The sequence below is a fragment of the Drepanopeziza brunnea genome, assembly GCF_022702325.1.
Source record: "Drepanopeziza brunnea f. sp. 'multigermtubi' strain 214-2 chromosome Unknown ctg10, whole genome shotgun sequence".
NCBI classification, from domain to species: domain Eukaryota; kingdom Fungi; phylum Ascomycota; class Leotiomycetes; order Helotiales; family Drepanopezizaceae; genus Drepanopeziza; species Drepanopeziza brunnea.
This window is the reverse complement of record NW_027094073.1, coordinates 2,092,555-2,116,928: the sequence shown is the minus strand read 5'-3', so window position 1 is coordinate 2,116,928 and position 24,374 is coordinate 2,092,555. Positions and strand designations below refer to the sequence as shown.

General features: G+C 50.5%; 8 protein-coding genes across 11 annotated transcripts; 5 read left to right on the top strand and 3 right to left on the bottom strand.

Annotated features, from left to right (window-relative positions):
- Positions 1–756: 756 nt before the first annotated feature.
- L3040_006256 (uncharacterized protein) lies at positions 757–2,825 on the bottom strand (the record flags this gene model as incomplete). Its single annotated transcript, XM_007295674.2, has 3 exons — positions 757–2,049; positions 2,095–2,706; positions 2,757–2,825. The coding sequence occupies 3 exons, from the start codon at positions 2,823–2,825 to the stop codon at positions 757–759; spliced, it is 1,974 nt and encodes a 657-aa protein (XP_007295736.2).
- Positions 2,826–3,157: 332 nt separating this feature from the next.
- Positions 3,158–4,558, top strand: L3040_006255 (uncharacterized protein; the record flags this gene model as incomplete). Its single annotated transcript, XM_007295675.2, has 3 exons — positions 3,158–3,409; positions 3,463–4,039; positions 4,086–4,558. The coding sequence occupies 3 exons, from the start codon at positions 3,158–3,160 to the stop codon at positions 4,556–4,558; spliced, it is 1,302 nt and encodes a 433-aa protein (XP_007295737.1).
- Positions 4,559–5,560: 1,002 nt separating this feature from the next.
- On the top strand, positions 5,561–7,524 carry L3040_006254 (uncharacterized protein; the record flags this gene model as incomplete). Its single annotated transcript, XM_007295676.2, has 3 exons — positions 5,561–5,815; positions 5,893–7,378; positions 7,433–7,524. 3 exons carry the CDS (start codon positions 5,561–5,563, stop codon positions 7,522–7,524), a joined length of 1,833 nt encoding a protein of 610 aa, XP_007295738.2.
- Positions 7,525–8,511: 987 nt separating this feature from the next.
- L3040_006253 (uncharacterized protein) lies at positions 8,512–10,717 on the bottom strand (the record flags this gene model as incomplete). 2 transcript variants are annotated; one of them, XM_007295677.2, is made up of 3 exons in its annotated part: positions 8,512–8,776; positions 8,831–10,278; positions 10,328–10,717. In XM_007295677.2, 3 exons carry the CDS (start codon positions 10,715–10,717, stop codon positions 8,512–8,514), a joined length of 2,103 nt encoding a protein of 700 aa, XP_007295739.2. The 2 variants fall into 2 exon arrangements, with proteins under 2 accessions (XP_007295739.2, XP_066011353.1); XM_066157084.1 differs by lacking the exon at positions 8,512–8,776 and having other exon boundaries at positions 10,244–10,717.
- A 2,015-nt stretch (positions 10,718–12,732) lies between these two features.
- L3040_006252 (uncharacterized protein) lies at positions 12,733–13,236 on the top strand (the record flags this gene model as incomplete). Its single annotated transcript, XM_066157079.1, has 3 exons — positions 12,733–12,770; positions 12,846–12,882; positions 13,096–13,236. The coding sequence occupies 3 exons, from the start codon at positions 12,733–12,735 to the stop codon at positions 13,234–13,236; spliced, it is 216 nt and encodes a 71-aa protein (XP_066011352.1).
- Positions 13,237–13,510: 274 nt separating this feature from the next.
- Positions 13,511–15,510, top strand: L3040_006251 (uncharacterized protein; the record flags this gene model as incomplete). 3 transcript variants are annotated; one of them, XM_066157073.1, is made up of 4 exons in its annotated part: positions 13,511–13,621; positions 13,669–14,068; positions 14,153–14,658; positions 14,717–14,722. In XM_066157073.1, 4 exons carry the CDS (start codon positions 13,511–13,513, stop codon positions 14,720–14,722), a joined length of 1,023 nt encoding a protein of 340 aa, XP_066011351.1. The 3 variants fall into 3 exon arrangements, with proteins under 3 accessions (XP_066011351.1, XP_066011350.1, XP_007295740.2); XM_066157072.1 differs by lacking the exon at positions 14,717–14,722 and having other exon boundaries at positions 14,153–14,482; positions 14,532–14,602; XM_007295678.2 differs by having other exon boundaries at positions 14,153–15,510.
- Positions 15,511–17,554: 2,044 nt separating this feature from the next.
- Positions 17,555–18,660, top strand: L3040_006250 (uncharacterized protein; the record flags this gene model as incomplete). Its single annotated transcript, XM_066157067.1, has 4 exons — positions 17,555–17,693; positions 17,752–17,964; positions 18,034–18,414; positions 18,464–18,660. 4 exons carry the CDS (start codon positions 17,555–17,557, stop codon positions 18,658–18,660), a joined length of 930 nt encoding a protein of 309 aa, XP_066011349.1.
- Positions 18,661–22,049: 3,389 nt separating this feature from the next.
- L3040_006249 (uncharacterized protein) lies at positions 22,050–23,639 on the bottom strand (the record flags this gene model as incomplete). Its single annotated transcript, XM_007295681.2, has 3 exons — positions 22,050–22,842; positions 22,900–23,477; positions 23,574–23,639. The coding sequence occupies 3 exons, from the start codon at positions 23,637–23,639 to the stop codon at positions 22,050–22,052; spliced, it is 1,437 nt and encodes a 478-aa protein (XP_007295743.2).
- Positions 23,640–24,374: the final 735 nt, after the last annotated feature.

Here is a 24,374-nt window from a genome sequence, read left to right as displayed (position 1 = left end):
ACTGACGAGCTTCAATTGAAGCAGCGACCGCCGATGATTATAGTCAATCTTGTCTCTTTTTGCCCTTTATCTTAGTCTTATTGTCATTGTTTTCTGTTTCCAAATGATTTGTCTTCTTTCATATCTCGTCACATGCCTCATATACCAACACAAGCTTGTAGATATCGAACTCCGTCAGATAATAGTGGGACTTGACGTCGCAACTTGGCCCCTAAAGTTGCGACGTCAAGTCCCACTAACATACCACGGTACAGGCGTAAGTATTACCCCTCGAGGGTGCCTCAAAAGTTTGGTTCCCACTATAAACCCCCTGGTTGCCCTGCCCTCAAGGGGTAAAACTTCCGCCTGGGACGTAGTACCTATCCACCTGCCTTCTATCCAATACAAAGACTGTATGAAACCTCGGCCTCCGATCTACCCTACATACCGAGAACAGCTTCTCAGCCATCCTCACTCGCCTCCAACTGCCCTGCATCTAATGATACGGCGAAGGCCGCAGCGAGACCGAGGCGCCTTTTCAGCGTGCGGGCATCCCTATCACTTGTGCCAGCCCGCCTATCTGTCTCACGGACTCGGTAAAAAGAAGATCGGACATGCCCATCCCTTCGCTTGCTACCTGCAAAAACCACCTAAATAAGATACGCCTCGCTTAACCTAGGAGAACAAACAAAGCCCCGAACTAGTCCCCTTCCTTCCTTTTTTTCCTTCATACTTGAACTGGTACTCCTACACCTAGTGAAGAGATGTCCACATCACTCAACAGTTCCCCTCGACCCACGCCTCAATCCTCTCCACCAAATCCGCCTTCTTCCCCGCCGAGCTCAGTCCCTTCGTATGCATGAAATCCTTGAGTTCTGGAATCGTGTATTTGCCCAGCCCTCCAGACCCGATAACCACCTTCAGCTGCGCGTTGCTCAAGCCATCTAGTCCAGTCTTCTCCGTTTTGATTCTCTTCCTGCCCGCTCCGTCTCCATCATCGTCACTGCCTCGCTTCAGTCGTGTGCCACCAACATCGCCGTAATGTGTTTTGGTATAGGCCGTGGCGTATTCAGCGAGGGCTAGGCCCCAATTTTGTATATACTCGCCGGCGCGCTTGTTAATTTGGCGGTATTTGGGGATAGTGGTGTCGTTCACGAGGGGCTCATCGTCTGGTGGGGCATCATCGTCGAGAGCAATGATTTGGAGCCATTTGTAGAATGTCTGTAGCTGCGGATTCGAGTATTTGGTAGGATCGTAGATAGCTTTGGGAAGTTGGAGTTGCTTTACTACCTTTCTCATTTCATCTACGAGATTGTCCGGGGCGTCGAAAGGTTTGGCTTTGGTTGGATTCTCGCGGATGTCGTCCGCAAAAGGCAGGGGATATAGCCAGAGACCTTGGGGGACGACTTGGGCGCCTGTCGTTTCGTCAATTCGCTCTGCAGAAGGAAGAATAGCAACGATCAGAGGTTTAGCATTCTTTCGTGCAATGAACCATGCAAGCCCCATAATCTTATCTTTGAGAAGCTTCTGCCATAGAGCAGCGAACGTTCGAGTGGATCCAGTGTAGCCGTCTTCACTGGGGTAGATAAATGTAGCCTTTTGCACAGATGCCCAGATCGGAAGCATCGACTGGGGCTTGAAGCCAATGATACGCAATACCGGCGATTCGAAGAACTTGATTTTGAGTTGCTCCTCGGCAGTGAAAAGTACTTGAGTTCCACCAAACCTGTAAGCTTTTTTGATCTCGGACGATTCGATTCTGCGGCTCGTGTCTGCATTAACCTGTTCTGATACCCCCACCGCCATTTGAAGCTCCTCGCCCTTCTCGTAGATGTAACAGGAGCGAGCAGGCTTTTGCTTTTGAAGTAAGTTGTATCCTTTGACTGAGATGGTCAAACCAGGGCCTATTTCAAATGGCAAGCCAGAAAATAGCGCCCGCTTCGCTACTTGCTTGGAGTTGATGTCAGATATAAGGCTCATGAGCAGAGAGATGCCTCCACCCGAGGACTTCAACTTGGTCTGCGCTAAGGGAAGATCTCCGCCATCGGCAGGGTCGCGATAAATGATATCCTAAAGATGTTAGATATTGCTGTTCCGAAGGTTGAGCCAACATACATCGTAGAACTTGGATCGGTCAAATTCATGATCCGGGTGAGAAATAGGAAAGAGTTCAATTGTAACACCGAGATCGTACAGATCCTTGGCTCTCACAGTCGCTTGGGATCTCGCAAGTTTGTCTGTAGCATGTGGTTCGTCTTGATCCGTGATGATGAACAGGCGCCGAGAACCAAAGTTGGGAGCCTTGGTGGTGAAGATTTGGTTTGCGCAGAAAAGCATATTCGCCATGGATACCGGCTCCTCAGATGGGGCGAGGATACCGACAGCATTATCGGTGCCGTCAGAGATTGCTCTCAGCTGCTTGACATCTTCCGCGGAAGGGATGCCGAGGTCGCTTAGCAAGTAGCAATGGGGATATGTGATGTTGCCCCGGCTGTGTGAATTGTCTTCTTGAAATTTGGATTTTTTCGTACCAAATAACAGGACTCCCATCATATCCTTGGGACTGGAGATAATACGCTGTGTCATAATTTGGTATGCGCATTTGATGGCTGCCAGTGCCGGGCTGTCTTTTTCGGCCTTCTTATCATCCGATTCTGGAGGGATCGCAAGCATCGATGAGCTGACTTCAATCGCGAAGAGAATGGCATCGTTTGAAGTGGTATAGTTCTGTTGCCGTTAGCAAGGTATTTATTGACGATGAGCGAGCGCGTACCTACATTCTCATCGAGCTCCTCCTCTTCCTCCTCCTCATCTTGCGTTTGCCATGATGGTCTAGAGTCTCCCATAGTAGGGAATTCGTTACATATGTAGATTGTTCGGTTGAGATGGTATCGTCGGAGTGTGGACTCTGGACTTGAATGCGATCAGTCCTGTCGCAAGCATGCAGGCAGCCACGCGTCGGGATATCAAACACGGTCACCAATCCACGTGACTGTCCGGACATGACCCTCAAATCAAAGGAATTTGATTGGTCGTTCATAGCATCGGACATTCAAATCCCCGTTACAACTACTAATCCCTGTACATCTAGCTACACAGTACAGAGAACTTTCTTCTCGAGGCCCTGGGACAACAAATCATAACACCTCTCTTGAACCGAACCAGCTGTACAAAGATCATGGCTTTCCGAAACCCCATGACCCAGCTCACCAAAAGAGCAACCCAATCGAGCATCTCTAAGTTCACGAGCAATTCGACATCTCCAATATGGCAACGAGGAGGCGCGAATCAAGTCCGCTCACTTGCGACGATGGCGCCACCTGTTACGCAAGATGGAACTAGTTCCAAAGGACCGACGGCAATAGTGTTCATGAACATGGGAGGACCGCAGACAACGGATGAAGTTGGCGATTTCTTGAGCAGGCTCTTTGTACGCCCCCTGCCCGCAACGCTCGAGTTCTCCCCCGACTGACCCTCTCCTAGGCGGATGCAGACTTGATTCCACTCGGGCGATTTCAAAGCTACCTTGGCCCTCTCATCTCCAAGCGAAGAACCCCCAAGATCCAAAAGCAATATGCGGCAATCGGTGGTGGCTCCCCAATTCGCAAGTGGTCGGAGTACCAAGCGGCGGAGATGTGCAAGATACTGGACAAGATGTCGCCGGAGACTGCCCCACACAAACCATACGTTGCTTTTCGCTATGCCAATCCGTTAACTGAGGAGATGTATAATAAATTATTGGCGGATGGATTTGGGAATGGAAAGGGAGGGAGGGCCGTGGCCTTCACCCAATATCCGCAGTACAGTTGCTCAACGACCGGAAGCAGCTTGAATGAGCTGTGGAAAATCAGGCAAAAGCTGGAGGGGAAGTCTGCGAACTTCAGTAATGACGGATCCATAAATTGGAGTGTCATTGATAGGTGGCCGGCCCACCCAGGGCTTGTTGATGCTATTGCGCTCAATGTCGAGGAATCGCTGGCTTCTTACCCGGAGGACCAAAGAGACAGCGTCGTGCTTCTCTTCTCCGCCCACAGCTTGCCCATGGATGTTGTGAACCGAGGTATGCTGTGTCCATGCAGAGAAATGATCATTGCTGACCCCCATAGGTGACCCGTATCCTGCCGAGGTCGCTGCCACAGTTCACGCTGTCATGCAGAGACTCGGCCACTCGAACCCATACCGCCTGGTCTGGCAATCTCAGGTCGGCCCCAAAGCTTGGTTGGGGGCCCAGACCAGCGATACGGTAGAGAACTATATCAAGAAGGGGCAAAAGAACATGATTCTTATCCCCGTGGCATTCACATCCGACCACATCGAGACGCTCTACGAGCTCGATGAAGAAGTTATTGGCGAGTCAGGTCACCAGGATACGATCAAGCGATGTGAGAGTTTGAACGGCTCACCGGTATTCATTCAAGCTTTAGCAGATATCGCGAAGAAGCATCTGGACAGCGGGGAGATCTGCAGTAAGCAGATGGGCCTGAGATGCCCCGCATGTACGAATGCCAAGTGCGGCGCAAGCAAAGAATTCTTTGCTGGACCAGGGCAAGGAAGGACGAGATTCGCTACGGCTACATAGATAAGGATACCCTGGTGTAGTAGGCAGCCTAGTGACTATATTTTAAGGGAGAAGCTGTATAGGGTATATGATTAAGGGCCAAGTGAAGTGAAGTCAGTCAGTGTATACATACGTAGTACAACCTCAAGCCGAATATATATATATATATATATATATTTTCTCTCGCTCACTCGCTCATGGCCGAGCATGGGTGCAGCTACAGTATAGTACTGTACAAATGAGCTACCGGTACCTAGCTACTGTTGCATTATGTCACTGCATAGGCCGACCCTTGGACCCTGACGACCGTCGATCGTCATTGGCGCGTCAAGAGAGCTTATCTTTTGCATTTGTACTCTGCATAGGACTGCACAGGACTGCACAGGAACCCTCCAAAGCTTACTTCCCTGAGCCTCCAGACCGAAAGTAAACAAAGGCTGGTGACGTCGAGCCGATTACCAAGCTCAGGCTACAATACAGTAGAGATCTATTCCCCCAACTACCGGTAGTACTTACGTACCAGTACTGTAGAAGCAACTTCCCCAGTCATCATCCATGTCTTGATCTCGGACCGGACCAGATCCCACCCCACCCCCACCCCATCCCCATCCAAGCTCGGACACGCTCCTCCTGCCCAGTGCAGCCAGCGCTCAGATGCTGCAACTACCCCTACCCACCAGCCTATCGGGGAACAATCAAGTAAGCAAGCTTTCAAGATGAACCAACACCGTCCGTCGTCTTTCCCACTCCAACTCCAAGCTTTCTCTGTCCTACGATCTTGATCTTGATCTTGATCCTGATCCTATCTTTCATCTCTGCTGGAAGAATACGCAAACAAACGATTGACATCGACGCCAGAGAGAACGCTGTGCTGCCAACGATTCTGGCTGCTGCATTCCCCGAGGATTGGAGTCATAACTACGATCTGTCAATCAACACCAACACCAACATCACATCAACAATACATACACGCGATAAGCTTACCCGCACCACACCCCCTCCTCTCGCTACCACCGGCCAAGCATGGCCATCGGAAACGACAACAAAGGCGTGGTGGGAGAAGCTGGCGACGAGCTTGGCTCGCAACACCTCTGGGGAGCGAAGAACTCGCTGCGCCGGGTGGCAGGACTGGGGAAGCCGCAAGCAGGCGACGAAGGTACGCCACTGCTGGCGGGCGGGAGCAGCCCCTCGAGCGATGGGCCTGGAGCTGGAAAGGGGGAAGCCGAGTGGGAGGGACAGGCAGACTACGATGGCTTAACGTGGTGGCAGAAGCCATCTGTGAGTTACATACCATACATTCCTACCTCCAAGCTCGGGCGTCGAGTGCAGTGGCGCTGATGGGATGGACAATGTAGATGTACTGGCTATTGCCACCCTTCTTCCTCTTTGCGCTGGCGGCCGGGGGGATTATCGTGCCCAAGCTCAACCTGATCCTGCAACTCGTGTGTCGGGAATACTTCATGGAGAAGTCGTCTGCGAATCCGCAGATGGTCTTGAAGCCTGTCTTACTGGGCTCGGATAATCCGCAATGTCGAATCCCAGAGGTGCAAGCGCTAGCTACGAAGTTCTCGCTCTACATGACGACTATTACCGGGGCCTTAAGCGCAGTTGTGTCTCCCAAACTGGGTGCTTGGTCGGATCGATATGGACGTCTGAAGTTTCTTACAATCACCAGCGCGGGAGCTTTTATCGGAGAGATCCTCGTCATTCTGGCAGGGACCTATCCGGATACCTTCAGCTATCATTGGATCCTTCTTGGCTCTGTTTTCGATGGAATTTGCGGCTCTTTCAACGCTGGCATGGCGCTTACCCACGCCTACGCATCGGACTGTACGGCCCCTCCGAAACGAGCGGTGGCTTTTGGCTATTTCCATGCTTGTCTGTTCGCTGGAATAGCAAGTGGACCCTTGATTGCCGCTCTCATGGTTAAAAAGACTGGCTCGATCATTACTCCCTTCTACTTTGCGCTTGCAATCCATGCAGCTTTCATCGCCTTCATCTTACTCGTGGTCCCCGAGTCCCTGACCAAGAAACGTCAGAACCTCGCTCGAGAACGACACGCCACAGAATCCAGCCCGGTCATGACCTCGGACGTCTATGACTCCAGTGCATACAGCAACGGCCGGTCCTCCATCTCCGCCCTCGGCCGAAAACTAAACATCCTCGAACCCCTCAAAATCCTCTGGCCAACAGGTGCCGGCACCTCATGCAAACTCCGCGCCAACCTGATCCTTCTCTCCATCGTCGACACCATCGTCTTCGGCGTCGCCTTGGGCGCCCTGACGGTCGTCGTCTACTACCTCGGATTCCAGTTCGCCTGGGGCACTCCCGAGATCGCAGCCTTCTCCTCCCTCGTAAACATCTGCCGCGTCTCCGCGCTGCTTATCATCCTCCCCTTGCTCAACTACCTCGTGCGCACCCGTCGCGCAAACCGCGAAAGACGAGAATCGGGCGTCGCTGTAGCTCAGCCCAACACGGGCTCTGATAAGCTGGATCTAGTGATCATACGAGCGGCTATTGTGGCGGAGATTGTCGGGTATGCGATGTATGCTACAGTGCGCACACCTGGGATCTTTGTACTTGCTGGTGTTATCGCCTCGCTAGGAGGAATCGGCAGCCCTACCTTACAGTCCGCACTCACAAAACACGTGCCGCATGACAGAGTAGGGCAACTACTCGGCGCGACAGGCCTGCTGCACGCGCTGGCGAGGGTCATTTGCCCTCTGATTTTTAACCTGATATACGCCAATACGGTGGGCACCTTCCCGCAGGCGGTATTCGTGGTATTAACGGGATCTTTCGTGGTGGCCGCGGTGTGCGCTTGGTTTATCAGGCCGAACAGTAAGCCATTTCTCACTCCCCCTTTTTGATCTAAACATAATTAACCCCCATCAGTCTACCTCGAAGACCCTAGTGAACACAATACAGCGCAAAGGACATCGACTGACCCTGACGTCCTCGTCGACGAAGAGATCACCGGTATCTAATCCGCCTTAAACCATCTTATTCCTTTGTTCTTACGCACGCAATTCGAATTCAAATTCCCTCTCTGTTTTTTAGTCCTTTCCGCGGGTGCCCAAATTTCCTACATGTCGGGTTCATGCGGTACCGGACAGCTACTTTAGGGGCGTCATGTCGTCTGAGTCACGAGAGCCGGTTGGTATACAGATACACAGGTTACAGAGAGGGTTGTTGTTGTAAGGGATTTAGATTTTAAGATTGTCGTCCAGCGCGATTAGTGTAACGTAACCTGTATACGGATAGCGATGTACTTATGTACGAGGTTATTGTTTTTTTCTTTTTCTTTATTCTTTTTTCGATTGTATCGCGTCTGGATGTAGGTGGAGGGAAATACACTGTGATATCATATCACACTTCCCTCTGTCCTCCCTCTCTCCTCCCCTTCCCTTCCCTCCCCTCCCCTCCCCCTTTTCGATACAGCGACAATGTGGATGGATGGATGGATGGATGGATGGATGGATGGATGGATGGATAGAGCCTTCGGGCTCGGCCTCAGCTGAAAGCTAAAAGCTATCTATCTATCACGCACCTTAGAAATCCAAACCCAAATCTCGATATTGTCACTTCACTATTAAGATCTGGATTTGGAATGTCGTATTATGCAGACTGATGATACGATTTCCACAGGGCGCCGCTGTTGATAGATATCGACATTTGGGTTCGTGGGGATGCTATCTTTTGAGGAGAGGAAGAGCGATAAAGGTGCGTGCGAACCGAAGAAAAGAGTGATTTTTCTGGTTAGGTCTTATAGATATAGCGTACGTATATATATATATATATATATATAGTGACTGATGTATGAGTGCAATTTCCGTACAACTACCTGCACATATGGCGCAGGAGGATTAGGACCTTGGCGCGATCGTCATCCATGGAAGGAGGATTATTTCTAGTCCAGTGGACTGCAAGCATATTTCGAAAGGGCGGATAAGTCCTCATTCGAGGAAAACGCTTTATCCTCCGCCGAGGTAGCTGCGCCGCCGCATCTCAGCCTCGCGGATGATCTCGGCTCCGAGACTCAGGCTAGGTGCAAGATGTGCATATCGCTCGATCTCCAGAACGACGTTGTTGATGATCGCGTCGACGGTGTCCATTTTGGGGACCAGGGTGGCGACGATGCTGGATAGTGATGGCGACATGGTGGCGCCCATCAGGAGCAGGGTTTGGGAGACGATGGAGAGCGCCCCTTGCCAGAGATACGGTATGTGACCGGCATGACTGGCTCTCGCGTTAGCAGTTACTTCTGCAGAGAAGGGCGTGCGGTCGCCTTACTGAGCCGTGATGTGCTCCAATTGTCTGATGGAAGCCTCGAGACACTTTCGGCAGTTCTCGCGAACCGAAGCATCCATCGCTGACTGCTCATTGTCGAGGACCGCAAAGATGTAAGGTCGGAAAATGATAGTCCGGCAGGCGAAGTATCGCAGACGCAGCACCGTCTGGGCCGGGTCTGCAAGCGGGGTCCGACCATAAGGAAACTGTAACGCAACCGGTAGGCTTTCGTACCATTGCGCTAGCTGGAAGTCCAATTCTGCCACCACGGGCTCGAGACTCTGCATCGATGCCATTGAGTCTTTGGAGTAGATGAGCTGACTGACTCGATTTAGAAGGCGCCGGAGCGCAATTTCAGCCAGGAAGTACCATAAATCGTCACGGCCAACACTCTCTTCCATCTCTGGTTCGAACCCGCCGGGCAGACCAACGAGCTCTTCGTATTGGACGATTCCCGAGTGTGGGAGGTCCATCTCAGCGAGAAGGTCGCTCTCGAACAGAAGGGCGTTCCAGTAGACTCGCTCGCTTAGTTCCCGCTGACCTATCGGGATTCTCCCGGGTGCGCTGAGAAGGAGCTGAAGCTTGGTGCTGGTACTGCTCAACAGTGTCCAGGCTTCAAGGGGACGGACCAAATAGAAGAGGTACGCTGAGGCCAGAAGTGTGCACTGGGCAGAGAGAACCGAGTTTCTCGCAATCAAGCCAGGCAGCAGAGCCCAAGCAGCTGCGAAATATGGTAGTCCTGGTGGATCTTCGCTTGGCGGAACTCTGGAAATGCTTGTACCGCAGCTCGCCTGGCCGAGAGCTAGTACTAGAAGCACGATGCAGCTCTCGGGGCCCTCACGGAACCCATTGGACAGTGCAGTGCGATAGTGGTTTTTCCAGTTGAAGGGATTGACGCATGCATACCATACGTTGACTTTGGAGAAAAATGACTCGGTGTAGGCTGAGGTATTGGACAGGTCTAGGCATGGTGTCTTCGATAGAGCGAGGGGTTCTCGAGCCATCTCGAGTTGGAGGAGAATTTGAGGATCATAGGGCCGCGATACCAGATCACGAATCAAAGGCCATTGAAGGAGATGGAGTGCAGCATTTGTATGGATCTTTGGCATCGTTGAGATATTTGTTGGGGTAGTCCATGTTCTCAGACCTGTGGCGGGGATCATGGACACGAAGTCGCTGGTGCTTTGCATCATTATGTCCTCATGGCTGATAGTAGTAGCCCCAGTTATCGATGGCGAACCCGCTGATATTGCCATACTAGAGGCCCGCCCGACCAGACTATTCTGCAGCAAGCCCTCGATCCGGGTGAGACGCTCTAGGATGAGCTTGTCGCCCGCATCCAGTTTGATCCCAGGCTCCCGATAGATGCACTCTGCTCCGAGATCGGTGCACAGCTTGCATTTTGGCTTTGATCCATCACATCTGGATTTTCGGGAACGACATATCTCGCACTGTCACGCCTGTCAGAATCGCGAAGATTTCTGAGTTCAACAAGCTTACAGCTATGGTGGCTCTGCGCCTGGGATAGTCAATACCAGCATCGGTGATCCTTCTCTTCAACGGATCGATGCCGTCGTCGCTGTTTGGTCTGTGTTGCGCACCGTTTATCACGGGTTCCCTGTCACCGGAGGACTGTGAGAGATTCCTCACTTTCTGGCCTGATCCCAGGATTCCGTCGCGAGCCAAGATTTGCATGCGGCGAGAATTGGGCGATTTTAGCGGATTTGGAGAGTGTAGAGCTTCATTTTCAGTCGTGTTGCCGTTACTATTCGTGAGCAGGGCTAGACGCGGAGAAGGGATGTCAATCTTGAGCTTGTCTCTAGAGATGGAAAAAGTCCTGCTGCGTCCAGTTGCAGATGCTGGGGACGGCTCTGGTGAAGTGCTCGACATTGCGTCTCGTGAAGAATTCGGCAGTCGGGGGTGGGTCATCGAAGTGAAGCTTCGACCGATTAAACCTTGAAGCTGGAATCGGGGAATGATCTCATGGGAGCATGATGATGCTCTGCCGAAGAATATAATCGGGGTACCGTTCATACGAGCTTCATATATATCTCCGAAAGAGACTGGGTACCGGCCGCATGCACGCAGGCTGACATAGGCCGATTTGCTGTAGGGTATATTGTCCAGATCATTGACGGGGCAAGCAATTCGCCGACGACCAAATAAGTTCATGTGCCCGAAGTTCCCAAGCCTGGCACCATACGCAAGAGTCCGAGAAACCCCATGCAGATTTTATAAGTTGTAAACTCTGGAAATCGGTCGACGGTATCTGACGGCTGGCCGTGTGCTGGGCATCTGTAACAGGGTGAGATCGCTGGGATCGATAATTGAAAATGCAGCAGGAGGTGATGGGAAAGTCAGACAGACTCAGGCTGTACCTCCACTCCCCTGCCATCAGGTATGATGGCATCCATCCGCATCCATCTAATATACTCAGGGGCTGGGCGTATAAAATAATAACACTCATAAGCGAGTTTTTCCACCACTATTGATGCAACCGCGGCAGCGCCTAAGATCAAATCTCAAGATCAAATATCATATTGGCGGCTTCAAAAACCCCCAGCTGTTGCTCTCTTTGGAAGATTTTGACATGAAGTTGAACTTCTACGCTTTCTTCGAATCTCCGTCGTGCTTGGGAAGGTACTGGCGGCAGTCCCGAGCTCCAGTTGGAGGACTCGCGGACTCCTGACTTCCGTACCGTACCATCTTCATCTTGTAGGTAACACAGGTCGTTCCAAATCGAGAATGAAATACCAGATGATTTGCTGGGAGGAGTGTGAGAGGTCGAGATCCCAGCCATTTCATTATGTGGGTGTACCCGACGTGCATCGGCGTCTATGGCCGGTGCTGGCCGATATGAGCAATGGCCAGGTGGTTCATCCAGATCCATCACGGAAGAATTTGTACTCGAGTATACGTGGCATTTGAGAAATTTTCATCTGATGTGATGTGGGATGATCAAGTACGGTAGTAGAGGCAATGACTTCTCGGTTGTTTTTGGGGCGAAATCACGTGTACCTTGCTTGCCATGACCCGTGACGCTGCTTTCTTCCGCTGCTTCAATCAAGCTTCATCCTACGCCTCCGTCCAGAATTCCGTCTTTGCGCCTGACCAGTACTTCTTCGAGTTCGACCGTACCTATCAAATAGCCTGGTCCCCCAACGGCGGTGTCTGCGATGCCCCAAAGTCTCCCCCCCCCCCATCCATTCGGCGACCCCGATGCCGAGTATTTCAAATGCCAGTCCGAGGATGATATATACCATACTCGAGGGAATGCGCTCTACTATCAAAAGCGTTTAGAAATCTTTGAAAGTCGGCAAAATCGAAAAACTGGCTATGTCTAGGTCTATAGCTAGTCTCCGACGATGCCCTGGGCCTCTCTTCGAAATGTCATTCGGATCTTTGAAATATTGGACAGCGTACAATCATTCACGAGCATGGATGGGGAACCAATTTTGTATCGCTGAGATTCTCAAACCAGCACCCTCTCGTCTAATTTCGCAAACGCTCCTTGTAAGCAGATCCAGCTCTCGGCGCTTTCACTTGATGGAAAATTCCGGCGATCTTTCACGTCAAGGTAAGCACTTGTCAGAGACAGTATTGAACAGAAGCTCTTGCTAACTGGGCTCGGCTTAAAAATCAGTTTTTTTTTTTTTTTGGTCCAGAATAAATACGCGGTCTCGGAGAGTGGAAATCAAGGGCCGCTGGGATTCATCGCTTCGAGCGCCACCTCCTGATCAACGAAGTCTAGTCAGGAACCAGACACTGCAGATCTAGGCGCCTCTTAAAAAAACGCCCCCTTCTTTCTTTGGACGTCGGTCAAGTCTCGTGGTCTTCAACCCCCTACTCACCCACCCGCTACCAAAAGAATTAGCCTACAACTTCAAGAATACAACAAGGAAGAAATGAGGAGTGGCAATCATACCGGCCTCTCACTGACACAGTGAGTCCAAAATCGATGGCGAAGTTCCCATTGACAGCTACGGAGTCGTAGAAGCATTGAGCTGACCGAGTACAGCAGTGGAGCTCTTCAATCGAATCGGGGTTCTCTTCCGGTAATGAAATTGTCTACTATCCAATTTTCCCTGTGATGGAGTGAAGGCACTCCGATCTTGCGTCCAAGAAGAGAATTCGATGGTCACCTGGCAGCGGAGCAAGAATGTTGAATAGCGGGTCTCGAATAATAGGCGCAAGTCATAGACCATGATTCGTCTACACGGGCACTGGGCTTTTGGAAAACCACTCTTTGGCTGACAGACTTGGGGTAGAAAGGGTTCAGATTCCAGGAAAGAGTAGCATTGCGGCGGTCTTGCAATAGTCAGGGCGGAGACTACTGTGCCGCTCCCTGGCGTTGCTGGCGCTTTGATGGCTCTTTACCGAGCCCTATCGTCAACCTTCATTCTTTCTAAGCCCCATCTTCAGCCGTCTTGGGCGTCGTGAGCAACAAAGTTCTAATTTGACTTAAGAGTATTAAGAGATGTGTTTACCTCCTTTCTTCGTCTCTTCCTTTCTTTCCCTCTCCACCAACATCGATTCTCTTCACTTCTCCTCTTCATAATCCAACGGTGACCTCTGCCGTGCGAACTTCTGTTTGCGTCCTTTCGTTAAGAATTCAATCGCTACAATCTTTACAGGCACAGTCTATACCACGATCTTTTCCAGTTATTTGTCGCCATTTATAGCATGATGTTTTCAATCACACTTTTTGCTGCTGCGGCCGCGGCTATCTCTATGATTTCTTTGGTTACTGCCACTTACGATCTCAACTCGAAAGCCAACCTCGCTCTCTACTATGTATGACATAAGACTCAGCTGGCTTGAAATATGCTGATCTGATATAGGGGCAAGGTCCGAATCAACAACCCTTAGCGCACTTTTGCAACTCTTCAAGCGTCGATATTATCCCAATTGGTTTCGTCAACATCTTTCCATCTCTGGCGAATGGACTGGTGGCCGAGAATTTCGGAAACCAGTGCTGGAATGGTAATTATACCGGGCCTGGGTACAATGGTGTCAACAACCCGGCAAACAACTTTCTGTACAGGCAATGCCCACAGCTTCAAGAGGATATTTACTACTGCCAAACGCAAACGAAGAAGAAAATTCTTCTGTCTCTTGGTGGTGAAGGGGGCAACTACCAGTTGAATGGGAAGGCGGACGGAGAATACCTGGCTGATTTTCTGTGGGGTGCATACGGCCCATATAATGCGAGCTGGGTGGCTGCCGGAGGTGTCCGTCCACGTAAGTGCTGTTCAGGATCTCTCGTCATTTTCTAATTCATCTTGAACATTGAAATCGCCAATCTTTACTTATTCTGTTATCTAGTGGACCGAGGATACAACAACGCTGATCCGTCGAAGACGATTGATATTGATGGATTCGATTTTGACATCGAGCGACAATCAACTGACTCGCAAGTCGGTTACATCGCTGCGATCAACAGACTCCGTGTTCGCTTTGCCCAATATAAGCAGCTCAACTCTTGCTCCAAGACCTACCTGATCTCTGGAGCACCACAATGTCCTCTCCCAGAGCAAAATATGGGACTAACGATCACCAACGCCAAGTTCGATATACTTTTCATTCAATTTTACAACAACGGGGCAAATGGATGTACTGCTCGCAACTACTCCAGCAGCACCAACAAGGCAACGAGTGGGTTTAACTACAACAAATGGGTCACCTTTGTCAACAGCGGCGCTAGTGCGGGCGCAAAACTCTATATCGGTCTCCTTGGATCCAACTATGCTGGAACTGCAAATGACTACATCTTAGCTTCCGAGGCAAAGCCTCTCATTGCCGCTTATCATGGAGCTACGCAATTCGGAGGTGTGATGCTCTGGGAGGCCACCTACGCCGAGAACAATAATGCCGTTACCGGATATCCAGGAATGAATTATTACCAAATCATCAAGAGCTTCCTGGCTCCTTATGCGCCAACGGTCACCTCCACCACAGCCATCTGTGCCACGACAACGTCACGATCCGTATCAACCTCCAAAAGCTCGACCACCAGTTCGAGACTCACCACGACGAAGATTACGACAGCCTCATCGACCTCATCATCCACCAAGCCGGCGACGTCTTCATGCACGGGGCTAGCTTTAGCAACCCCAAAGCCGTCAACCGCCCTCTGTGGCATCAAAGCCAATTTCATCGCCAAGGCAGGATCTGGTGCGCTAACCTCCTACTCGACTGGCCCGTACGTCGCCAGCTACCAAGCCTGCGCCGCGCAATGCATCGCGACCTCGACCTGCACCAACGTCTACTTCGTCCAAGGCAGCACCTGCAACCTGAAGTACGGCCCCGTTTCGTACGTCGTCAACACTAGCGGCGTCAACGCCTACAGCCTCTACACCACCGACTGCTTCCAGTGCGCGACCTGCCCCAACGCGGCTCTCGCCTCGCCCGCACCAGCCGGATCCATCTGCAACGTCCCGGGAAACAGCATCCCCGCGGCCGGGACGGGCACCCTGGTTGCGTACGGCGCGGGCAGCCCCTACGCAGCTACTCTGCGGGCGTGCGGCTCCGTCTGTTTCGCAACGGCGGGCTGTACTAACGTTTACTTCGTCGCGGGGAGTCACTGCAATCTGCATTACGGGCCGACGACTTATACGCGTAATACTAGTGGCGTTAATGTGTTTTATATCTACGACGCTTCCTGCTTCACTTGTGTTTACTAGGGTGGTTGGCGCCGAGGAAAACTTATGGGCTGATTGATGGTGCGTCGTATATACGTCAGGTTTTAGTAATTCTGGCCGAGTAAGACTTTGATCGTCGGGGCTATCATTTCGATAATGGAAGAGAAGAGAAAGTTGTCAAAAAATACAATTTCACGAAATCTGAACCGCTGATATCTAATTGTCTCTTTGCTCCCCTCGTGCAGAGTGACTTTTCTCTTGCTTGGCATCATAGCAATAAAGTGATTTCTCTGGACTATCTTCTTGATCATAAAGGGTTCTACTTGTAGGTGAAGGCTTTGTTGACTAATATTTCTTTGATATTCTCATATATCTAAACGGCTTCCAACATTTCCTCTCTTGTTCCCCTTATCTACGCCGTTGCTTCCGCTTTCATATTCTCTGATCTTTTTCTATGGCCGTTAATAATTTTAGGTGTTGAGATCTGTAGGTGTCGTCGATCTATTAGAGGTTCGTTTATTATTAGTTTTTTCATTAGGCAATTGATACGTGGTCAGCTTATTCTCGGAATATTGTTTATAATGTTCGACCGATACGTGGATCTGATAGTGAAATAAAGGTAGGTGTATAGATATTTTCCTAAATGTTTTGAATAGTGCCGGAACTCAAAGGTATGCTATATGGCGCGTGAAGCTGGACGTAGTATAGCGGGTCCTCGTACGTGAGATAGAAACTCAAAAAATCAAGGGCGACTATCCTTCCTCCTATCTATTTTGAACATGTGGAACTAACCGGTTCTTGGACATCCTCAATATGCTTTCCTACTCCTTCACTGGATTATAATATCCCCTGGAGATTAGCCTCCTAGTCCTCGCAACCAAAAACGGCTCTGAGCAGGTCACTTGCCGATTAGAGCACGTTCTTTTGACCGTTTTCCCTGTCTTTGAAGCCATATCATACGTCTGGGGCGATCCGTTAAAATCGCAAGAGATCACACTTGACGGCAAGATTCTCCCAATCATCCAAAGCCTCTTCACTGCTCTACAGCATCTCCGTCATGGTGAAAGGGAAAGATATCTCTGGGCCGATGCAATTTGTATCAACCAGGGCGTCGACGAGGAAAAGAGTGAACAGCTGTCTTTGATGGGAAAGATATATTCTCAGGCAGAGCGATTTCTGATCTGGATCGGAGAAGATGGCGACGAAAATGCAGAGACGGCGTTCAGCTACTTCTCGCGGATACATGCACTTCTGAGTCCGCGTCAGAATCGAGACCAGCTTCGGCAGCGCATGCGAGGCATATCGTATCCGTGACTGCAACTTTTGACCCTTGGATGGTCTCGTTCTTGGAAGCAATCGCGCCAATCTTCTCCAAGGTGTGCTTCAGCCGCTTGTGAGTGGTACAAGAGGCTGCCCTTGTGCAGGGGCGATAAATGCCCCTTACCAGCTTGCGATTTCTGAGTCTGGATATCCCATTTGACTTTGATTACTCGTGAAAGAGAGGAGGAAAAAGGGCGGAGAAAGTATCTCCCTAAGCTCAGCGACGACGAGAAATACCGGAGATGGGATTGATGGTTGAATCTGTGTTTGCTCTCGCTCGTGATGCTGACTCCTTCTTGCGTCCTTGGGGCTGAATGGGTTTTCTCGGCAATTTAAAGGGGTGTAAGCGAGCGGAAGCGAGTAAATATAAATACGACGAAAGGCACATGGCCGACCCTTGGCAACGATATCGTGCTGACCTATAAATCTGCCCAAGAGCGATTAGATGGAAGCATATAGATTCAAGACATTCTCAAAAAGGTGATCAATCATCTTACTTCGGACAAGAGGTCTGGACCGCGGGCACGTCTCGGGATAATCACGTGTCGTCGGCTCTCAAGCCAGGAATAGAAATATACCCCGCCAAAACTGGGTCTTGCTCTCCCCGCGGGCTAATGATGTAGCGGGTGACGGACGGACATACCGACATAATTCAACCGTTCAACACCGGTAAAGTAGCGTCTTCAGTGTTCATTCAACCTTCCGTTCGTTACTGAAGTCTTCCAAAAAAAAAATTCTTCACGCAAATTCGATCACAATCCACACAATGGCAGACACCCGATTCAAGCTCAACACCGGCGCAGAGATTCCAGCTTTGGGTCTGGGAACCTGGCAATCGAGTCCCGGAGAGGTCAAGAAGGCTGTTTCCCATGCGTTGTCCGTAGGATACAGACACATTGACGCTGGTAATTATCAGATTCTTTCCGAACAAGTGGTGCAGCAGCTAACAACAACAATCAACAGCGTACTGTTATGGAAACGAGGATGAAGTTGGCGAGGGTCTCAAGGAGGCATTTGCAAGTGGTATCAAGCGTGAGGATGTCTTCATTACCACGAAGCTCTGGTGTACCTACCACTCCCGTGTCGAGCAGAACCTGGATATCAGCTTGAAGAGCCTAGGATTGGACTATGTCGATTTGTACTTGATGCATTGGCCTGTAGCCATGAACCCCAATGGCAAGTAAATAAAAACTACCCCTCCACCTCACTTTGGTAACCTCCATCCTAACTTTACTTGACCACCAGGAAACCACGAGAAATTCCCCAAACTCCCCGACGGCTCGCGCGATTTGGTCAGAGACTGGAAGCACACAGAGACGTGGAAGGCTATGGAGAAGTTGGTTGCGACTGGCAAGGTCAAGGCCATTGGCGTTTCAAACTACTCGGTCAAGTACCTCGAGGAGCTCCTCCCGGTAGCGAAGATCGTGCCTGCTGTCAATCAGATTGAGAACCACCCCTCACTCCCACAACAAGAGATCGTGGATTTCTGCAAAGCGAAGGGTATTTTAATTACTGCATACAGTCCACTTGGAAGCTCTGGCAGTCCGATGATGAAGGAGAAGGCTATCCTTGAGGTTGCGGAGAAGAGAGGCATCACGCCTGGTAGCGTCCTCCTCAGCTACCACAGTAAGTTCTCCCTCGGACTGCAGAGTGGAAAAGACGCTAACGGATACAGTTGCGAGAGGGAGCGCCGTTCTCGCCAAGTCGGTCACTCCCGAGCGCATCACGTCGAACAGAGAGTTGGTTCTACTGGATGAATCCGACATGAAGATCCTCAATGATTATGCCGAAGGTCTGACCAAGTCTGGGAAGGTGGTGAGATATGTTTACCCTGAATTCGGTGTCGATTTTGGCTTCCCAGATAAGTCGTGAGGGTAGACCAGGTCTATTCACTACTAGAGAATAGACTAGACTAGAGGGAATCACAGGTTATTGAATGATTGGCAGACCAGAGAGACTCTGAGACTTTGGCGGAAGCTGGTCAGATAGATCTCCCTAGGTAATTCTTTGGGGTGTTTGCTGCAACGATGACGCGAAAGAACCTAGAACTAGAATCATTATCTCAGGTTATGGACAAGCAGACACTTAGGACACTTGCAGTTGGGAACCGATAGGTAGATTAAATGATTCAATGAATTAATACCCCCCTACTAAAGCGGTCTAGTCCGTTTCTTCTGTTGCTGTACCGGCGGTATACCTAGAAGGGAGCAAGTGTTGAAATTCGCTCAACTCAGCAAACGTTTATATTATCAGCACAGGCCCTTCTGTGAAACATCTCTTCAGTTGAGTCACGATTGGCTGCTCGTTCCGTTTTTTTCGAGCGTTCGTGCCAAAAGCGATTGGTTTGCTGAAAGAATGTCGAGATGGGTCACGACTCAGTCAGTCACTCTCGACCTTGATATTGATTGCGGCTTTATCACGTCGTGCCTGGATTCGATATATATATCAATATATATGAGAAAAATTACATATCAGTCATAGTGTGACCGTTACATTCGCCTATAGAAGTTTTCACAGGCTTAACAATCTTAAAACAAAGGTAGGAGAGGCACGCAATACGCGAATCTTACTTCTTGGCAATTAGCATAGATGCAACTTCAGCCCTCCCTTACCAGTCTCCAGATACATCGCTCTTACTTCGACAGTCTAATGCTCTCTCTACCTTGAGTTGATAAACCGTCTTTCTGGTTCAAGCTCCGACTTCAATTTCAGCAGATCATGCTAAGATGCCTAAGAATGCCACGTCCAAGGTACACAGTCCAGCAGGATATCTGCCGGCCCAAAGCTTCCATCTTACTATCTCCACGTTCCTGACGACGAGCATTTTGGGTCCAAGACGGGTGATCGTCCTTCTTCTCCGCGATTTCATCCCTCTAGCTAAATGCCTACTCGTTTTCGTCCGGGATGAGAACGCCGCTGGGTTCTTGTGCTGCGACTGTAGTAGGCTGAACGGCTACGACGACGGAAAGTGTTGATCTGAATATCGAAGCTGTGACTGAGAGGTTGAGTTTGTAGTGATTTCTATGGCGGTGGACATGTTATGCTGCTGCTGACCCAAGTATGGCCAAGAGGCACAGAGTAAGGATGAGACACAGTACTCGGCGGCAGAAGTAGGATCGCTCGCTGTATGCTCTGGCAATCAATCAACCCTACACATTCCAGGACTGTACTACGTCGCAGGCGTAAGTATTACCCCTCGAGGGTAGGGAAAACAGGGGGTTTAAAGTGGAAACTAAACTTTTAAGGCACCCTCGAGGGGTAATACTTAGGCCTGTACCGTGGTATGTGATAGTTATCCAATAGAAAACATAATTCTGAAAATCCATGCCACCAATCGGTGACATGACATGCGCAAGAATATATCGGGATCCGTCACATTCCCCATATTCTTAATCTGATACAAAACCACTCACTGGATGCCCAGAACGAGCTTGCTTCTAATCGTACCAATCTGCAGATAGAGTTCCTCCTTGCTGGTAAACCTGAGATTCGAAAGTTGATAAGATGTTTGATGTACTTGCAATAGATCAGTCGTTGTTTGATAATTTGTATCAGAGTATGCCGGATAGAATTGAAGCTTGTCTCGCGGCCGAAGGCTGGCATACTAAGTATTAAGGTACGTGCGCTTTCGAATAACTAGATTAAAAATTGAGAAGAATAAAGGGAGTCTAACAAATAGAATAATTTTTCTTTTGATTTAATTTGGATTTGTAATTATTGCGTAATTAAGAAATGATAGCTGAATGTCTAATGTTGATTTTGACGTTCTCGCTTAAGTGGCCAACAGCAGTTGCCTAGTACTGCAAAGCAAGAGCTCTTGGCATATCTCAATTCCCACCCAGAGAAGGTTCTGCTCACCGAAGGCCAACTCACCGAGAAGGACCAGCGCATGCCCATCTTCTTCAGCATCCGCGAGGCTTCGAACGACCCCAAGAAGTGCGAGCAGTACGGTGAGTCACACCTCCGCTCCGCTTCCCCTCGCCCATCTATCGACCTGCCTGCCCTTTCTTCCTACACGATCGATCGGGGTCTCGTGAAAAAACAAGCAGAAAGACTGACTGACTGACTGACTGACTGACCTCTATCATCTCTTCTCTACACAGTATACTAGGCGAGCCTCTTCATCAACACCCAGGACTCCAAGATCGGCCCGACGCTCACGCCGGCCCTGTGGCTCTGGTTCCGGAAGTTCGCCTACGTGACCTACTTCCACAAAGGGCCCAGCGTGCTCGGCTGCCACACGCTGCTGCCCCGGTCCTTCCAGCGCCACACAACCGGCGAGCGCGCGATGGGGGTGGCCAAGACGAAGTAGGCGAGCCCGACGGCGAGGACCAGGTTCATTGTTGATACCGCGGTGGCCATCACCATGTAAGTTTTTCTTTTGCTCTCCCTCTTGTTTCCACCTGCGAGCGATTTATTCTTTCCGGGTTAAGATAGAGAGGAGGAGGAAAGGGGGAGGGGGGGGGGGGGGGAGATGGCTGATCGATTTGGGGAGACGCTCGCAGCCACCTCTTCTTCGCAGGCCGTTTCTTCCCGGCGGACGACGACGAGCTCAAGCGAGAACATGGCGATGAGGGCTTGTTCGTCGACCGCAACGGCATCGACTTCACCTCTTTCGAGGCCCACGCCTACGAAACCAAATCAGACCAAACCCAAAAACTAACGCACGCCCTCCCCCCCCCTCCTTTTTTTTTTTTTTTTTCGCGGGTGGGATAATGCCGTCTCTGTCTTGCCTACTCGTAAATCAGCTCAGCGTGCATTCACTTACGAAGTATACCTTGCATAAAGGTATTTTCTCCCTCCTCCTCCTCCTCCTCCTCCTTCTCCTCCTCCCTCTCCTCAATCTCACCTCATCAAAATCCCCAAATCCCCAAATCCCACTTCCGATATTTCTCCTTCCACAATCTCAAACATCAAGTGCCCTGCCCTGAAACGTCAAATTCCAGGATCCAGACTTTCCGTCACACCTTATTCGCTAGCTAGCTAGCAGCTAGCAGGAAACGACTCTGAGTTAACGGGGTAGTAAGATATGATCAAAATTCAAAGATGAATAATCTCAACTTGGTTGTCGGTTCTGACTGATGGTGGGACAATAGCGAGCGGCAGGTGGGTGGTCATAAGAATGCAGGTCCGAAATCACAAACCCAGCAGCCTACCGATTCTCGAATTTCCAGAGGAGGATCTTCTGTATGATCAATACATTATTATTGATATGTAATAGTCTTCTGCCTTTGGGCTAGCAACTTCTACCACCATCTGGATTATGCATTAGCCACAATATCGATAACCTCACCTCCCTCCTCCAAAAGCCTGACATCCATCCACCCACCCTCTTCGACCGCCACGATACTCCCATCCACGCAACACCTCCTCCACGTTGAATCCTCGCCTTCCTCTTCAAAAGTCACCCGCATCCCATCCACAGCCTCATATCCGACGTCCGCCCTCTTAACATGCTCACCCCCCTGATACGCAGCCCCCATAATTGCGCCCACTGTCTCCCCATCCAAAGCCCCGAAATGCACTACCCTTAATACGCGCTCGAAAGGCCTGCTCTTCGGCGATACCGTGAACGTCCTCTCGAGATGGCTGACCATCGCCGCTAATACGTATCCGTGTTCTTTCCTCTCCATGACTTCCTCCTCCCCCTTTTTGATAAGCGTGATGCGGGCTTTATACGCGTGAGGCGCCGACCCGTCTGGAGGGAACATCAAGTTCTGGGCCGCCATGCCAAACCGCTTGTCGCCGTATTTCCGGTACTCGAGCGTGTCGGAGTCGGCGACGAGAGTGGAATGGAGGCCGTGGCTTGCGACGACGGCGCCCAGGAGGGCGTTCTTGGGTAGAGGGCTGGTGGTCTGGCCCTCGTTCGTCAAGAGGCGGGCACCTGGGGAAAAAGAGGCGCGGAAGATGGGAAGGGGGCGCGGGGTGCCGCGGAGGAGAGTCTGGAGGGCTTGGGTATAGATGGACGGGAGGGGGGAGGAGGCGTGCAGAGAGTGGAAGAGGGCGTTGCCTGTGCCAAGGGGCAACTGGACGACTGTCGGTTTGACATATTTACTATTGCCCCGTCAGCCGGATGTACAAATCCAGGGGGAAAAAGTCCCAGGGACGTACCTCGATCTCTCACTCTCCCCTAAAGCATTAATCGTATCAACTATACCTCCATCCCCACTCAGCATCACCACCGTCTGCTTCCGCCCCTCATTCGCAGCAACCATCAAATTGACCTTCGTCAGCTCCCTCACGCTCTCAGCGTTCCGCGTCTTCACAACACTGTATGTACCATCCTCGAAGCCGAGCGATAGCAACAGCGGATGTAGTATCTCCTCCCAGAACGGGACAGCCAGACCTGTGCCAGAAAGTGTAGAGATCAGGACGTATACGTTCTGCGCATCCGTCATGTAGGCTGGCCACCCGGAAAACAGGAAGGCAGAGAGGAAGGCATCAGGCAGGATCAAGGCGTTGGTCGTGCGCAGCTTGAAGGGGTACTGCTTCTCTTCCCCTGCAGACTCGGGGAGAGCTTCAGACGGGGGAGGGGAGGGCTCAATGCTGAAGATGGTGTATTCGGCTGCTCTGCCCAAGGTGGGAATAACCGTTACAATATCCTCGCCCTTGATCTCCCCCTTCTCCCAGCTCAAGATCCCATTTTCGTAGTTGAAGTTCGCAGGCGCCTCATGGTCTGGGTCCGCGGTCTAGGTGGCAATAATCAGTATTTCGCTATTCCTCTTTCTTTCTGCGCGTCCAAGATACCCTGGGGCTTATCTGATAATTGGAGCTGTGGTACTTACAGAAGCATCATTCCTCATAATCTTCAGAGCGTGCCCGTCAGCAGACAGCATATCCATGATCGCCATCTCGTCGACGCGGGGATACTGGTGAGTGAGGAGCCGCCATGGTCAGCATGGGACGGTTGATGGTCATGTCAAGAAGGGTCGTACATCCGTAAGCCCACCCAGTAGATGCGGGGACACGGAAAGCGTGATGCCATTTCGGTATGGGAGCACGATATTTGTGGATCTTATCTGTTCACATTTATCATAAGCTTTTATTCTTATCTCCACGCAATCTGTATACCGGTACCGGTACTAGTACCTAATCGTTAGGGCCGCCCTCCCTTCAACACCCCCTTGATCTCCCCTCGTCTTTAATTTTTCTTTCTATTACTTCTTTTTTTTTTTTTTCAAAAGAATCCATCCATTAAATAGTCATCAAAAGGCCTGCTAACCGCCCGCCTTCTATCATTCCTTCCTTTATAAGCTATCTATTTACTATCACAATCTTTTCTTCCCCCACATATTCCCCATCGATGTATCTAATAAACTCAGATATATCCCTAACATTGCTGGATCAGAGCGTATGTGAAAAAATCATACACGTCCATGAAGCAAACATACAGCCAAGCCAACATCCTGTCTCTGTCCGCCTGCCCGATTTAGATGATCACCCAGCGAGAGGGTGAGATGTACGGTGCAGAAAACCCATCACGGTGCGGACACACGACCGGATCCAAAACCATGTGTTCCGTGTCTATCCATCCATGCGGGATCCGCCGTAGCCACCGGTATGCATCATAACATAGGGAGTAACTT